This window comes from Tamandua tetradactyla, chromosome 15 (assembly GCF_023851605.1).
Source record: "Tamandua tetradactyla isolate mTamTet1 chromosome 15, mTamTet1.pri, whole genome shotgun sequence".
Lineage (NCBI taxonomy): Eukaryota > Metazoa > Chordata > Mammalia > Pilosa > Myrmecophagidae > Tamandua > Tamandua tetradactyla.
Window position 1 is genome coordinate 25,533,988 of NC_135341.1, and position 18,137 is coordinate 25,552,124.

General features: G+C 37.9%; 1 protein-coding gene across 28 annotated transcripts in view; it reads right to left on the minus strand.

The window, feature by feature from the left end:
- The window catches only part of LOC143656990 (uncharacterized), a 402,509-nt gene that overhangs the window by 94,352 nt on the left and 290,020 nt on the right, over positions 1-18,137 (minus strand). For 16 of the 28 annotated variants that reach the window (XR_013162685.1, XR_013162707.1, XR_013162691.1 and 13 more), the window contains one exon: positions 1,790-1,926. The exons of the other annotated variants lie outside the window; for them this stretch is intronic. Coding sequence is in view for 12 of the 16 variants with exons in the window: in XM_077128840.1 (XP_076984955.1) it covers positions 1,790-1,926 (137 nt within the window). In the remaining 4 variants the exon portion in view is untranslated. The remainder of the gene's footprint in view (positions 1-1,789; positions 1,927-18,137) is intronic. 28 annotated transcript variants of the gene reach the window in all.

Below are 18,137 nucleotides of genomic sequence, written 5' to 3' on the forward strand. Positions count from 1 at the left end.
ATAATTATCTAATGAACCATGTGCAGAAAGTGCTTTAAAAAAGTAAAGTAGCATTTTTCTGTATTATTGCCAGTGCTATTGAAAAAATACTGATTAAATACAAAATAATTTAAAATAGGCACCATGCATTATTTTACGTTTATATGCATGCACATAGGTAACTAAAATATACATTTACCATTTAATCTCTCCATGTGTACTCATATTCCCTGATGATGTCCTGCTAATTTCAACTCTTATACATTCAGTGCATGTGTAATCATTTCCAGCCTAGGTTATCACAGAAAATTTTATTTTCAGAGTGATTAACATTTTTCTCTTTAACATTGCCATTTAACTGAACTAGAAATAATATCCTAAAAAAAGAGAGAGAGATTTCATTGCAACACTATTCATTATGTTCAAGAATAGCCACAGTCCACTTTAAAAATGAGCTTATGATGGATTTTCCTGAGCAGAATTTCCCATTTAGTGATTTTGTAGCAAAATATTTACTTCTGGAAAATGCTTGTTTCCCAGGGATTATTAATCATACTTTATTGGGACGTAATCAGTTACATAGTTTGCTTTCCCACCCTTTTAGAAAATGTAAATGTTGAGATACTCATTTTTTTTGCTATGAAAATCTACCCAGTAATTACCATATTTACTTTTCACTTATGGGGGAATAATCTGTTTTAATTAAGCCTAACTGAAGAACTTTTATCAGATGTAATTATCCCTTTCGATAAATATGTCTCCACTAATTGCATTTAACCATGGGATTTATAGCTAAGTCATTTAGTAGGAAACATAATAAATCTTTACTAATATATGCTAAATTACTATAAATTAATACAGATCATTAACATAATAAACAAATTAGGATAATTTTGTTTAATTAGTTTGGGTGGTTAACTCAAAATCCCCTGTAAGCTTCATGGTAATCTTTATTTTCACCATTATTTCTTGAACAGCACGTTTTTCAAACCAATCAACTATAAAACTGAATTATAAAGCAGACCACTTCTCCTAAGCCTTAAACCTTCTTACAATTGATGATTTTCCAAAGAGGAAATATAATTGACTGCCCTTTTGTTTAACTTGATAAAATTCTGCATAAAATTTTACTACCTAAATATATTGCAAGTAAAACTCTTTTCTATTTCCTCCTTAAGTAAACTAATTTTCATTTTCTGTTTCAATAAAGGTATCCCAATAAATCTTCAGGATAAAAACATCTAAAAATGTACAATAAATTTTCAGGTGCTTCTCTAGGAAGTTTGAGTCTTAATTTAAAGAAGGAAAAGTATGTAATAACAGGAAGGGGATATTAAACCAGGAAGCACTTAGAGAAATTTAGAGCAGATAAAAGAAAGTATGTATTTCCTGGGACATGAAAACCTTATGGAGATTCATTATCCCAAGAGGTGATTGCAGACCAAAAACATAATTACCTTCCCAAATCGTTCCAGCTAAATTCAGAGATGCCAGCATTCAAAGATGCCAGACTTGGGATGGGCTATTAGTGAAGCAATGTGCCATGTTCTCCTGCACTTCTGCCAAGCATTTCCCTCTAACCATTGCACTTGTTTTCACCCAACCAACTCCAAGGCAGCTTCAAGCCCCAGCCACATGCCTCCTTCTGTAGGCAGTGTTAGGCGGCTTTCAACAGTGTTCCCATGTTCTTTCTGTATAGCCTCACATAGTGGGTGATGAACTTCAAACACAGTAGCCCTTCCAGACATGACGTTCCATGTGTCAATGAAGATGAGATGGCCCCGTATTACCACTGGTCCATGACAAACACCGTAACTCAATGTGTCTGCTTTTGGCTCCTTCATTCCCATTTTCCTCTTCAATGTAGAAAACTGCCTGGGCATCCTTCTCCAGCTTACAGGCTTCCCATCTTCTTCCACTGGAATGCTTCACTGATTTCCACAGTTCCTATGGATTCAAATAAGTGATGATCCCTCTGCCTGTAACTGTCCATGTTCACTGCAATTTCATGAATTTCTGCTGAGCACAGACCTCCTACCCGCTCTGAGAGGAGAGGGGATTCAGCCAGCATTGGTAACTGAGGTACATAGTAAGTACTCAATATATATCTTGATGAATGGGAAATTAACTAAGGACTGACATCTGAGAGACCCATCATAACTTGATGCTGCCTGGTGTTGTGGGCATCCACTAAATATGTTCATTTCATTCCTTCATTGAATCATTCATTTAAGAAGGATTACTGTCTGGGAGGCACTGCTTTTGCCTTTTTCCCCTTATGGCAGCACTACATTATAGATTCTCAACAAGCATTTAGTCTTCTCCGGGCCATCACTATGATTGACGTTGTGAGGCATAATAGACATACATAGGTCCCTGCCGTTGATGAGCTTATCACCCATTAGACTGCCCCATACTCCTCATTTCTGGCCCCCTTGAGAGGGCCTTTCTCAGAAGCAAAAGTTTCTTAGAAAAGTGAAAGAAAGCATGAACCTTATAAGAAAATCTTGATAAATTGAACTTTATTAAAATTAAAAACTTCTGCTTATCAAAAACAGCATAAAGGAAAGGAAAAAGCAAGCCACAGCCTAAGAGGAAATATTCTCAATGCATATATTTGACAAAGCATTTGTATTTAAAGAACTGTAACTCAATACTAAAATGGCAAACAACCCAACAAAAAAATTCGGCAAAAAGACTTGAACAGACACTTCAACAAATGAGGACTTATCAAAAGCAGATGAAGACCTGCTTAACATCAATGGTTATCAGTGAAATGCAAATTAAAACCACAACGAGATACTGCAGCACACCCACCTGAATGCTCAAAATGAAAAGACTGGTAATATCAAATACTGGAGAGGTTGTGGAACAATCACAATTCAGATATTTCTGGTGAAAGTGTGAAACGGTAAAACTTGGGAAAACAATTAGCAGTTTCTTAAAAAGTTAAACATTCCGATACTCTAACTCAGTTATCCATTTCTAGAGTTTTATCCAAGAGAAATGAAAATAATTGGCCATAAAATAGCCTTGTACACAAATGTCCTAACAGCGTTATTGAAAATAGTCCCAAAATGGAAACAAGCCATATGCCTATCATCTGGGTAATGGTTAAATGAATCATGGTATAATTATAAAATAGAATGCCAATCAGCAATTAAAGGAATTATATACTGACACATATAACACAGATCAATCTCAGAAATATTTTTGGTGAGTGAAAGAAATCAACAGAAAACTGTGCATCTGGATGATTCCATATATATAAAATTCTAGAACAGACAAAACTAACCTGTGGTGGTAATGAGATTAGCAGTTGCTCCTCATGGGTCGGGGAGAGCCAGAGAGGAATGAGCAAAAGGGACAGAAGGGAATTTTCTGGAGTGGTGTAAATGTTCTGTGCCTTCATATGCTTTCATCAAAATTGATTGAGATTGTACTTAATCAGTGATTGAGTGATGTGCTTAAGATCTGAGGATTTCACAGTATATAAATTACACCTCAATAAAAAAGCATTGAAAAAAACAGCCAGAAAAGAGCCATAATGACCTGATACCAGATACAGTTTTCATGTAGATAATACTAGTTTAAAAATCCAGTTGGGGGTAGTAAAAGGACAAAAATAAGTAACCACTACTCCATGAAGAAAGAATTCCACTATTCTTCTGAACATAGCAGCTATTTTTATCATTTTAACCCAGATGACTGTATTTTCTTGACATTTTTATAGTAAAATATTGTTAATTTGTTTGGCTTTCAGCTAAGATCAAATATCATACCCCCAGTCAGAGTTTTCTATCTTCCTGAGGTGACTCTGGGATCAGATACCTCTTCTCTGCCTTTACTCAGAGTATGAGATGCTCCCAAAGACCCTAAATAGGAGCCACTGATTCACTGCTAAAGTTCACTATGTAGAAACTGAAAGCAGCTCCAATCGCAAACACAGCAGAAGTTACAATGTCTAACTCAAGGCACTGATGTCCCTCCCCAGCTGCTTTTAAGCCCAGAGTTCCCACCGGGAGTTGCCTCTGTGTGGGAAGCCTCATTTGTAATCTGTGTGGGGCAACACCTTCGTCACCTCTAACTCATGGCTGTCGATATTGTCATCACCTTGCAGAATGGAGACAATAATCTATTCCCTTCTTGCTTCCAGAACTCAAGTTCTGCTGAATCTCCAAGCCTCTTTTGCATTTTGGTATGCCATGTGCCCCATTCTGCCCAATGAGACGTAAGCAGGAGTCTGCTTGGGTGGTTCTGGAGCAGTTTTTTTTTTTTTCTTTCTTGATAAAAAGGAAACAGATGCTGCTGGTACTACACTTCTGCGGCTTCTTGCTTTGAATATAAATGGGATATCTGAAGTGGCAGCAGCCATACTGCTACCATGAAGTAACAAGCCAATAAGCTAATGATGGTGGGACAAAGTCTAGAAGGGGCCTGGGTTCTTGATGTCATGATTAAGCCTCCTTACCAGCTCCAGACTGCTTACCTGTAGAATTCTTATTCTGATGGATGGGGAGTTAAAAGCGTGTAGGAAAGTACAAAAAGGAAGTAGAAAGCTCCAAACTTCAATTTTCTCCTGAGAAGGGCCTACATATTGCACAAGGCTCAAGGCATTAATTGGAAACAAAAACGAAGGCTAAAATGTTTGTTTCCTAGAATTTAAGGGAAAAAATATATTTATTTTCCAACCAAGTAAATTACAGCTTGTTCACTTTGTAATCTGGGGTGGGGGGGAGGGGCACAGATAGAAGGGAAAGAGAGAGAGAGAGAGAGAGAGAGAGAGAATATTCTGTCTTCTCTTCTAAACTTCTGAGCTTCCTTTTCTACTCTGTACTTTGCTGTATTCCATCCAAGGGACATTAATTAATCACCGTCCCATTCTTGGCAGTGACAATGTAGACAATATATCATGTTAAAGATGTTCCTGCTAATAATTAATGATAATTTCCATAATGGGGAGTGACACATTGTATTATGCCAAGCTCAAGATAACTGGGGCTGCTATCCACTCTTGCTCTGACCTGTGATGAGCATGGCAGAGAAAGCCTAAAGTGGGATAGAACTGGGGTTAGGGGGCAGTGCAGAAATGATCTCACCTAGCAATGGGAGAAAGCTAGGTTTCTAAGACCCATCATGACCCCAAACATGCAAAAGGTCCCCACATAAGCTATTGCATGACATTTTAGAAAAGGAAGTGTTTACAATTAACTCTGTTGTTTGGTTCATAGCACTTATCACTATCTGATATTTTATTGTTTACTTAGGTTTTTACTTATTATTTTTTCTGAGTCCTGTTATTAGAATGCAGGCTCTCTGAATACAGGGATTCCATCTGTCTTATGCCCTGCTGAATTTCCAGTGCTTAGAATGATGCCTGGTACATCATATGCCAAATGAATGAATGAAATGCATGAAGTGAAGGAATAAGCAAATTATTAAATGAATTTTTTTAACACTGAGATGATGAAACCACTTTGACAATATGTCCAGGTTATGTACTGAATTTTCAGTGGATGTTCTGATTATAAGAAATAGACTCCTCATTGAGCAGGTAAAGAATGTTGGCTTCAGACATGGGGAAGATCCATGACTTCATTGCCTTCCAATACTGTGGGCTGGGACTGCTGGTAATTTGTTGCTCATTCTTTGCAAGTACAAGAAAGAACATTTTATTTTGAGTTCTATCGTGCTACAAATAGCTACCCCTCTTCTTCCACTCAATGCTTTCAATGTATCCCTTGTTATTTATTAGTAAAGTACCCATATCTAGTTAGTATTTCAATAAAATAGAGGTCAAAGTTCTTGAACTTGCAGAGTGCTACTCTTGCAGGATCCACTCTGAAGTCTATCACTCCCTGTACCATTAGCTATAAAAGAAAAAATCTAACATAGAATGACCTGGGAAGAAGTAGTCATTTAGGTAGAACAATAAATTATGCCAGTCGTGTACAGTATCACATGCTGAAGAACCACCAACCTGCTTTAGTTCAACTTTGTTACCAAATTACTCATCTTAATTACTGCCTCCTTCTTTTTCTTATCTCATTTTTCCCTAGTCATATTAATGGTCTCATAATAATATTAGACAATGTTCACTAAGCTTAACTCTAAAAATAATGGCTGTTTTAAATCAGAGCTAATTAGTATGTCAAGAAGTTCAGGTAATTGTGAGGCTATGTGATTAAAAGAATGGCTTTGGAGAAAAAGTCGCTTTACCAAATGCTGCTACATTCATGATTCTGTAAAGTATTTTTAATATTTTTCTTAAGATTGACACTGAAAACTGCATAACATGAGTCCTCAGAGATCATTTGTCATTGCTAACTATAGGTGAGTGGGCTCTCGCTAATCCTGCAATCACCCCGCAAAAGAGATTTACCATTAATTTATGAATCTCGGTATCATTTCTCTTCCAGTTTTAATAGTGAATCATGGTTTATACTATTTATATTTCATCACACATAAGGAAGGTTGTCAGGAGCAAAAGAGCAGGGTAACATAATTCTCTTCACCTGCTCCCTCACCCTTGTCAGCTGTACCTAGAGAAGGCGCGGTTGTTTGAGGGGAGAAGGCACACACTGTCCTTGGATGGTGTGGGAAACATTCAGGGATTTCCAGGGGGAAGGAGCAAGTGCACCTCTGAGAACTGCATTCCTATGGAATGTGCACGACAAATGAAAGCCCTGCGGTCCTCAGTATCATGGCCTGCAAACTTGTCCATCTGTGGGCCCTCTGAGGGTCTATGACCTCTCTCTCTTAGTCCTTCACAAAATTATCAGGATTTCAGTTCAGCTGAGAAGCAAGAGCAAAAACAGTATGCCTCTGTTTCACTGATTCCTGAAATACATTTTTTTTTGGCCAGAGAAATTTGGCCTCTCTTCTAAGCCAACACTAGCAAAGAAAGAGTGAAAACCAGGAGAACAGGGTGGAAAATAAGAAGGGTGCCTTGGTAAGTAGATAGATCCTCAAGTTCATATTGTTTCAGGTCATTGGGTTAAGCTCTTAATAGGCAGCCAGGAGGAAATGAGCAGTCAGACCTGGGCAAGGCCTGGGAGGTGGTGCTGAGAGAGCTGACTCAGGAGAAGGAAGATGGCCATTCAGTCCCTGTGACCTCCTGGGAAATCTCTGATGGAGCCTGACCTCAAGGTGAGAAACCCGACCTACAAGATTGCCTATTTCATGTTCAATCTATTAATATTTATTGACTATCTACTAAGTTCAAGGCATTACAGACTACACAAAGATAGCCCTGCTTTAGAATTACGTTTTGTCCTATGATCATCTCCACTACTTCTGTCTGACAATCTTCATTTAGACATTTACTTCTTGGTCTAAAATGTGTTATTTTACTATCATCAATTGCCATTACTTTCCTTCAACTCAACTCCAAAACTACCAATTGAGAGGGAAGTCAGGGTACTAGTCCTGGGGTGCAAAACTAAACAAAGTAGGTCCCTGGCCTAAAGGAGAAGAGAAGGAGACAACTCAGTATTTGAGCTTTCCTTTAGTCGGATCAGAAAGTGTTATGGGGCTCCATGGGAACACTTGGAAGGGAACAATCAATTTTTCCCTCCCAACCCCATTTCCTATTTCATCCTCTAAAGAAACCTTACCCCTCACCATTGCCCTGAAGTGCCCTTCTGTTTCTATGCTTCTCCCTGACTGTGGTAGGCAGAGCAAACCCCCTCTCCCCACCCAAAGATGACTGCACTCTAATTCTTGGAACCTATGAACATGTTATGTTACATGGCAAGTGGGACTTTGCAGATATAATTAAGGTGATGGACCTTTGAATAAGGGGATTATTCTGGATTATCACTATGGGCCCAGTTTAAATACAGAAAACTTTCTCTGGCTAGAGTCAGAAAAATGCAGCAGAAGGGAAAGTCAGAGCTCCCAGATGGAAAGGACAAGGTGATAAGTAACGCAAGGTCTTAAGAAGTCAGCAAGGAAATAGGGGCCTCAGCCTTGGAGCCACATGGAATTGACTCCTGCTAACAACCTAAATGTGCCAGGAAACGCATTCTTCCCCAGTCTCCAGAAAGGAATGCAGCCCTGACAACTGCTCGATTTTGGCCTTGTGAAAACCTAAGCAGGGAACCAACTGAGCCATGCTGTGCCAGACATATGATCCACAGAAATTGTGAAATATAAATGGGGGTTGTTTAAAGATACTACTTTGTAGTATTTTGTTACAGCAGCAAGGTAAAACTAATACACTGCCAAAAATGCTTTTCCCCCCTCTCCAGCCATATTCATTCTTTAGGCCCTGCTCCAAAGTCATCCCATCTGTAAAGCCTTTCCCAACCCCCAAGAGAAATAAAGTTTTCCTCCCATTGGACTCTTATCACACATTGCTGGACTTTTGTGAAGGTACTTATTACCTAATCTTGTCCTATTACAGCTATTTTCATGACTGCCCCACTAACTTATATATTGCATCTTATTCAGTTTTCACATCTCCCACAACATTGGAACACACAAAATAAATAACCAGCCATTCAAACCATCCATATTTAGCATCCCTAGGTGTATATGGCACTTTAAAGCATTCACATGTCTTTTTGGCTAGCACCCTGTGTTGTGGGATGTCAATCCAAGACAATTCATGGTAGAAGGCCAGGGTTATACAAGCAGAACAGCTCATTCATGATCAGTTGACACCATTTTATTAACCTATATTGACTGCTTTTTAAGTGCAAATTGAATGCTTTCGTGAAAACTCAATTGAAATATTACGTTGAAATAAAAGAACATCACAGATTGATGCTGGGACCATCACCTGCACAGCCATAAATCAGGAGTGCACCAAAAGCCAACTTGATTATTGTTCCTCAGTTAAACAAAGATAATTTAGTGTTTCAGTAAAACCACTAATTCATTAAAAGACACAGTGAGCAACTCTATAAATAAAAGAGCTAAGAAGTAAAATGTGTTACTCATTATTTAGAATAAGCTAACAGTTTGATATATCAACTGCGCTTTCTTAGAATAGTCTGCCAATTTATTTAAATAGCTAATTAGCATAGAGGTCAGAGCCATCTGGGATGTGGAAAAATGGTAACTCAAATTCCATCTTTAGGACATATAGTACACAATTTTAGAGACATCAGGGAGAACTATGGAAATAGATACCAGTCATTGTACATTTTTTTTAAAAAACCACTTTATGTTAACATTCATCATATATTAATTACATCTTATTAAACAACATAGCCCATCAAAGCAAATTGAGAAATCACATATGATCCTACAGTCCTTGATGCCAAGGAGAAATCAAAGCTCCCAGCAGAGTTATAACCATGAAATATGCACATGTGTGTGCATTATTATTGTTGATGCAATTATTTCAAGTGAGACTCTCACTTCAGGTAAAGAAAATCTATGGGGAAGTTCTGATTTATCTCCTCACTACAAGGTGTCCTCTATACTTGAGTAGAGTGAGATATTTAAGTGTTTGTTAAAAAAGAAGTGCTAATTGGCCAATCTGGTTAAACTCTCTACTGGGGGAACTGGATGCATGGAAGGTTGTTAAGAGGTAAAAACAGATCAGAAAAGGTAAACCAAACTGTAAATCAAAACCCAAATAATTGTTAGAGAGAGAGTGAAAGAGAAAGTAATTTGTGGAGCAGAAAATGTCATAAACTACATGTATATTACTTCTGATATTGGTGAGGATGTCAGGAAAATCATCCAATCTCTGATTGGCCAAGGCTCTTGTTGCAAAGGAGGTTCAGTAATTGTACTGTAGAACTTATGGAATAGACCTGCATTAGGCCATAGTTTTTAGGGCTTAACTCCTCATTCAACCAACTAGAACTGTGTGTGTCTGCTATAGACAACCCACTGGTGCACTGAGTGTGGGAGATGAAAAATTGAATTAGAAGCAAATCTTGTCATCAAAGATTCTGAATAGAAAACATAAACAGGCATAAAGATAGCAGTAGTTGTCCACCATCTAGCAGACACAGTCCTCACAAAGAGCCCCACAAGGTAAAATAGATAAAAATGTAGCTCTAATGGTTGAAGAGGAAGGTCAAAGTCCTTAATCACACCTGATTTATCATCTCCTATCCCCAGCACTGTGGGGCCTGATCACACCCAAGGATCCCTTGGACTCTGCATATCACCATTTAAAAGCCATCACTCTGATACAACCAATCAAGGTAGAAAGTAACATATTCCATAAATGAGCAAAGCAAATTCTACCAGAGGGCAGAGAAAGTGGAGAGTATACCCATCTGGAGTGCTTGGAATTGTACCTATCCAATGGAACTTTCTGAAGGTGAGAAATGTTCTATATCTGAGATGCTCACTAATTATATGTGGCTATTCAGCCCTTGAAGTGTGGCCAGTGTGACTAAGAAAATGAATTACTAATTTCATTTAATTTTTATTAATTAAAACCAGATTTAAAAAGCCACATGCACCTAATGGCTACCATATGGGGAGCACGGGCTTAGAACAATTCTTCATGGAGAAGGCAACAGGGAGTTGAGAAATGGACAGTTTCAGATATTAAGGGGCAGACCAAGAAAGGGCACTCCATGCAGAAGGAACTGAATAAAGAAGTCAGGAACATGTTCTCCTAAAAGCAATTGTATTTTTCAGAGGAACTCATGTAGTGAGTTAAAGGTTTTTATCTTTAAGGTCCTCAGTCCCTTCTATCTTCTATGCCTTCAATTCCTTAACAATATAGAATTGCCATATATTTGGCTGATTAATGCACAAAGGTTATTACTTTCAAGATCTGACAAAGTTATACTGATTTGCCTCAAATCAAGTAGAAGCGAAGAGTACGAATCATAGACACCAGCCCAGAAATGAGAAGCTTCATGCTTGAGGTAGGAAATAATGGGACATTTGCCCTCTGTTACACCACTATACTGTGACTCTATGGGTTCACACCTTTTTACTATCATGGGCATACAAAGTAACCTTGAACAAACATAAAACTTTGCTATACTTTGAGCCATATATATAAATGGCATGGAATCAATCATATTTTTCAGTCAATTTTTTTTTCTACCAATAATCAATATCCTAGGTTTTGGCTTGAAGAATCAGTCAATTATCTCACTGAATCTTCAATGCCACTCCACAAAGTTACTCCCATTTTCACATAAGGAAATTAAAGTTCAGAAAAGTTAAAAACAATGTCTGTGATGGTTAGATTCCTGTGTCAACTTTGTCAGGTGATGGACTCAGTTGTGAGGTCAGGCAAGTGCTGGCCTAACTGTTATTGTGAGGACATTTGTGGACTTATATCATCAGTCAGTTGATTGCATCTATGGCTGATTACATCTATGATCAAGTGAGAATAGTGTTTTCTGCAATAACAATACAATTAGTTGGATTTAATCCAATAGTTGAAGACTTTTAAGGGAGAGGTGACAACTTCAGAAGTCAGAAGAGAGAACTTTGTCTCTACTTCAGCCAGCCAGTCTCTCCTAGGGAACTCATCGAACACCTTCATTGTTGTTACCAGCCTGCAGCCTGCTCTACAGAATTTGGACTCATACTCACCACAGTTGCATGAGACATTTTTATAAAATCTCATATTTACAGATATCTCCTGTTGGTTCTGTTTTCCTAGAGACCCCTGACTAATACAATGCCCGAGGACTCTCAGCTAGGAATACAAGGGCTGGGATTGGAGCCAGAGTCCACATGTGCAGGTTCCACATACTGTATCCTTCCACCAGCTTTCATCTTAGAACACTAAAGTTTCTGTGCTGGTTTTGCCTTAATATTCTTCTGTTCCCTATTTATAAAATTAGGCATAATTCTCAGTAAGAGGAGAAATAAGGTGGTAAAATGGGGAGTGCTCCCTATACTGTATGGTTGTTAATATAACTAAGTTATATTTTCAGCCATTGGATTCTCACATATGTTCTTTTCTTTTCTATTCTTTAAGAGAAGTTATAGGTTTACAGAAAAATCATGCATAAAATACAGAATTCCCATATCCTGCTGTAGTTCTCGACTCTATTAACTGAATGTTCTGGTTTGGACCGTGAGCACACCCTAGCCTGGTGACTCTCCCCAGCCCTATATGGTTTCCAATTAGAGAGTTCTCCAACTCCCACTACTCAGGCATCCTGAAAGGGGCTCAGAGACTGTAGCCCAGGTTTGGGTCACACCCTGCTTTCCAACAACATTAGAGAATTTTTATCTCCCTGCTTCCAGCTTACTCCATTTGTGATTTACCTTAAAGAAATGATGTGTCATGCTGAGGCTGAGGCTGAAGTTTCTACACAGACTGGATGCTGTCATATATACAGTGGCACTGACTTGTGTCCTCTGCAGGAGGTTTTCTCATGACACTTTACAAATTGTGGAAGACACTCCTAGCCTGCAGCTAACAGAGCCCTTGATAACTGCCAAGCCATTGTCTGTTTGAGCTAGAAAGTGAGGAGAAGGGGAGGAAGAAGGGAGAGGGAAAGAGACAACAGCATTTGTGAGCTCCTACTGGGTCCTAGTTCCCATAGCTGGTATTTTCCCTCATATTATCTCCTTTAATCCTCACAACAAACTTGGAAGGCAACAATTAGTATTCTTATTTAACAAACAGAAAACCTGAAGTTCAAAGGGGTTATTTAGCTTGCCAAAGTTCATATAGAAAGTTAGAGGCAGAGTCAAAACTAAAATACAATACTTTTTCCTACTACACCATACTGCTGTTCACTAAAATAAGCCCGACACGAAAGGACAAATATTGAATGATCTCAATGATATGAAATAATCAGAATATGCAAATTCATAGAGTTAGAAACTAGAATACAGGTTACCAGAGGCCAGGTATGGGTACAGAATGGGGAATTAATGCTTAATTGGAAAGGAGTTTCTGTTTGGGGTGATGAAAAAGTTTTGATGATGGATGGTGGTGATGGTAGCACAACACTGTGGATGTTATTAACACCATTGAATTGTGCAAGTGAAAGGGGATAAAATGAGAAATTTTAGATTGTGTTTATGGTACCCAAATAAAAATTTAAAAACAACAACACAGATCTATACAATACAAAGAGTCAACTCTAATGTAAACTATGCTACTAGACAAAGACAGTGGTCAAAAAACTGGATTAAATAGGTACAAGTAAGAATTAGTCACAAGGTTTTTACAATTACAAGGACACAAGATAAAGGCTCTACAATCATCATCAGAGATCAAGGCAGGTGAATTACAGTTCAAAATTTCAAGTATTTCCCTCTGTCTACTCCAAAGTACCAGAAAGCAAAAAGGAATATCTAGATAATGATTCAGCAACCATAATCATCCTTAAATCCCAATTTCTCAGTTACAACTATGGACTATAGTTAATAGCACAATTATAATAATTTTGTTTTGTCAATTATAACAGTGATACCACACTAATGTAAAGTTTTAGTAATAGAGGAAATTGCGTGTATGAGAGGGTGAATATGGGAACTCTATACTTTCCACATGATTAACCTGTAAACCTACAAATTTTCTGATAAAACAAAAAGTATGCTTGTACTAAATCCAGAGCATTGGTTGCAGAAGACAACCTGAGAAGGTCCTCTCTAACGTGGAAAATATACATGTATTTAAAATGTGATGACAGTCTCCGAAATGTTTACCAACCATGGGGGCCAAAATTCCACCAGTGGATGCTTACTTTCGAATTAAGGAGATTATCTCCAGGAGATGTCTCTTAAAATGCAATATTTGCTAAAAGTGGTATAATGTTGACCCGCTGACACCTATAAAAAAAAGGGGAGGGGAGCAGGGAGGCAGGATGAAAGGATAACAAAAGTATCTTCTTAGAGTGTACACTCAATCTTATTGAAAATGTTAAGTCATGAGTACATGGTGATTGAAAATTAATTTGATTTTTAGCTGAGGCTCATCAGAAAAAAAATTCTAGGTCTGGTTATTGTTATACATGTAGAATGTAGGTTATTATAATAGAAGGTATCAGCCATATTTAATCTGCCAGATTTTTATTTCCCAAGGCCATGATATGGAAAGATGACAGAAATTTAGTTTGCATAATTATCAAGATACAATGTTAGCAAAAGGAGAAGAAGGCCAGTTTATTCCATTGCTAAGAGAATCAATTCTTCTGTCCCAGTGAGAATGACAGGTGAGACATGGGGTTTTACATGGCTACCTTTCACCAGGATGATTTGATCTATGTAAGTAAATTTTATGCCTTTCCTGCAGAATCGAAGCTCCTAAATCCAGAGTGGTGCAGTTAGGCTGATGCATATCAGAGCAGACTCATTTTCTCATTCCAAGTTGATAATTTAAATGCTTGAATTAAAGTTTCCATGTTAACTTTCAGGGTTTTAAAAATGAAGCAGGTTTCTGTTCTCCATCAGACTTGGGAGCAATGGGAATTAATGTGATACCGTCTTTAATGGAACATAGTGTGGATGTGTGATTCATGTTGGTTCCCAATCCTTTCCTTCTCTTTAAAATGCCACAAAATGAAAAATACAACATCTGTTTCATATTAAAGAGAAATGCAAATGGGCATTAATGCAGCTGAAGAAATATTTTATATGTTCAGAGAATTTATTATTTATATGAATGAAATCTATCTACATTTTCCCATTCAATAAAATGGCACTTATTTCAATGGCTTTGCCAGCTTTTTAAACACAAAGGAATAGTCTAGGGTCTGGAGAGAGGATGTGTTTCTTTTTCTTAAAGGATAAAATGAACAACAAAATTAAAAAAATTCTGACGTTATTGGCCCAACAAAGATGTAAAAGCTCTGCATTCTCTTTCTACCTAAACTACTCAATTAACTAGCTTCAGTTGCATATTAAATAATCTCTCACAAAAGGAGTCAATTCTTTAGGCTGAGCTTTGTCAGGAAGTGAACTGTATTCAAACATGGGTACTGCTTATGCTGGTAAATTGTGTTTGGAAAAGGCCTCCTGCTGAGCTCTAATGGTTCCTCCTTATTATACTTCTTCTATGGCCTACTTTGGATGCAGATATAAATTATTTAAAACAGGAGAGATTTCCCATGCTAATTAATGACAGGCTGACTAACCAGCTCCCATCAATGCCTAAGGCTTCATTCCATGCACAATTCTCCGACCAGAATAACAGCCCACCTCCATGATTTTTCTCTGTAATTTTAAGCAGTCACTGCATGTACCATGGAAACCCAACAGCTGTGCACTTGGATGACCTTATTATCATTAGTAGCAAATTAGTTGTTGAGCAGGGAATATTTCATCAGGAAAGACAACAGAATTTTTCAACTTGGGAATGGCCAGGTTCTATTTTTTTTTTTTCCTAATTATAATTTACAATTTAGGAAATGAGCACATTTAGAGCAAAATTCACACTTTCACGAAGAGGGATATATTTGAAATTTCTTTCCAACAACTTTTTCTATATTCCTTTATTCTCTTCCAGGGAATAAGAGAATTATCATCATTTAGAAATTATGCCAGTGAATGAATGGGCAGAGTTGTCAGTGACTTTTGCTTTTGCCACTGAAAGCATCAAAAGCTACGTCTTGGTAGGCAGGATATGGGTTACTCTGGGCTACTGAGGCAACTGCCCAAATAAGTACCCCTAAAAGGAGATCTCTAGGTCCTTATGATAGAAGTACATTTTGAGCCCTAAACTCACCAGCGAAATCACCTCAGAAAAACTTACATAACCTGCTGGAGACGCAGCAGCTCATAAGAACTTGTTTTAAACAGATTGGGCGGACATTAATTTTAAAACCTCAGTGCAGCCCAGACTGTACTTTTATATCAGGCTTCCCAGTACTCCATGTCTTAGAACAGAGCTGCCATAATTTTAGTTTCTCACACTTTTTAAGTTTCCAGTATTACCTTTAATTTAATTTATAACCAGACTTTTATCTTTTAAACAACTCTCCAATGGGAGAATTCACTGCTCTTTCTTCTTTAAGGAAACTTCCCCCCAAGGGAAGCAGCAATTTGGTCATAATTAGCCCTTTAACTGTCTGATAAATACCAAAAGCTCATCGTTCCTGTTTTTCTCATCCATGTGCTATGTAGATAAGTTTATTTGTAATTCCACAATCGTGCTGCCAAGTGGGAAGATAACCCCATGGATATTAAAGATGACTCATAGATGTGCAGCTAAGGTTAGAGAGAGTGGTCTAGAATGCAGGCCCTCCTTCCCTTCTTTCAGGGGCCATAAAGGTAATTTCCAGATTTGTTATATCAACCTCCGTGGCTTGTGGTGTTCATGACCTAGCCATTTGGGGATGTTGGCCCTGAGCAAGGTTGTAAAGGATGTAAAATGGACTTTAATCTCCTCCTACCTTTTTTTGGCTCTCTTTCTCTTTCTTCATCCTTCATCCTGCTGCCAACATGACTACACCATAAATGAACCAGGGGGAAGCTGGATGATGCTAAGGTAAGACTCACGGAGATTTTAGTGGTGATCTAGTTTGTAAGCTGATGGAATGTGATATACTAGAAACAGAATGGCTTTTCAAAAAGAGGAATTTAAGTTGCAAGTTTACAGTTCAAAGGCTGTGAAAATGTCCAAATCTAAGGCATCCAGGAAAAGATACCTTGATTCAAGAAGGCCAATGGAGTTCAGGGTTTCTCTCTCAGCTGGAAGGGCACATGGTGACATCTGCTAGCTTTCTCTCCTGGGTTCTTGTTTCATGAAGTTCCCCAAGGGACATTTTCCTTCTTCATCTCCAAAGGTCTCTGGCTATATGGGCTCTCAGGGCTCTGAAGCTTTTTCTAAAATGGTTCCATCTTAAAGGGCTCCAGTAAGCAGCCCCACCTTGAACGGGTGGAGACAGATCTCAATGGAACCCATCTAATCAAAAATTACCACCCGCAATTGGATGGATCACATCTCTACAATCAAAAAGCTCTTACCCATCAACACTGAATAAGGATTAAAAGACATGGCTTTTCTGGGGTCCACAACAGATTCAAGCTGGTACAAATGGATACTGTGGTCTTCTACGCTGTGTCCCTCTTTAGGGTCAACACACCCATCTCTCAGCTTCTGGGGATTTCAGCTACTGGAGGCTCCCAGCAAAATCCCAAACAAGGACTTTCCCTGGTCCAAGTTTATGCCCACTCCCAGGGAGCAAACATTCTACCAGCACTTCCCCTTTCCATGGTTCTCTTTGAATTCCAAGGCTAAAACATCTCTTCTGTCCATCATGTTGCTGTCCCTCTATATACCTGAGGATTGTGGAAGCTCAAATGATAGTTAGAAAAAAAAAATGCTTTAGATTAGCAACAATTTTTATATAAATGGAGATGGGAATTTTTTCATATAAGTTGGTTTTAAACTTGAACATATTTTTCTCCCAGGTACTTGCTTTTCTGCCCTTCACTCCAGGAAGGATATCTAGCATTATCCTGCCCTCTTTTCAAGCAACAGACAACTTTTGTTTTTCTTTCTCTGAGCCCTAATGGCTAATATTGACTAGGCACTTAGTATATGGGCCACGCACTATTCCGAATGTTTTGCATGTTTTATCTCATGCAATCTTTATTTTTCATTTTTTAAAAATATTTTATTTTGAAATAATTTCAATTAACTAGCTTCAGTTGTATATTAAATAATCTCCTCAGCAGGAGGCCTTTTCCAAACCCAATTTACCAGCATAAGCAGTACCCATGTTTGAATACAGTTCACCTCCTGACAAAGCTCAGCCTAAAGAATTAACTCCTTTTGTGAGAGATTATTTAATTTATTATAAAAGTTGTTAGAAAAATATAAATATATTTTCTTTTGAAATAATTTCAAGCTTATAGAACAATTGCAAAAATAATACAACGCTCATACAGAGAATTCCTTCATACCCCCACCCCTCCAGATACTTAAATTCACCAATTTCAACATTTTAATACCTTTAGCTCTATCTACCTATCTATTTTCTGAACATTTGAGGGCAGGTTGCACACATCATACTCCATGAACACATAATACTTCCATGTACATTTCCTATGAACAAGGATAGTCAATATGTAATCACCTTAATTGCATTTGCAAAGTTCATAATATTTAACATTGATATAAAGCTTACATTCTACCATCCATTTTTATCTTATATACCAGGAATGACATTTGAGCCTATTCTCCTTTATCTTTAAATCCCATCCTGTGCCATATATTGCATTTAGTTGTCATTATTACTGTAATTTCTTTCTTT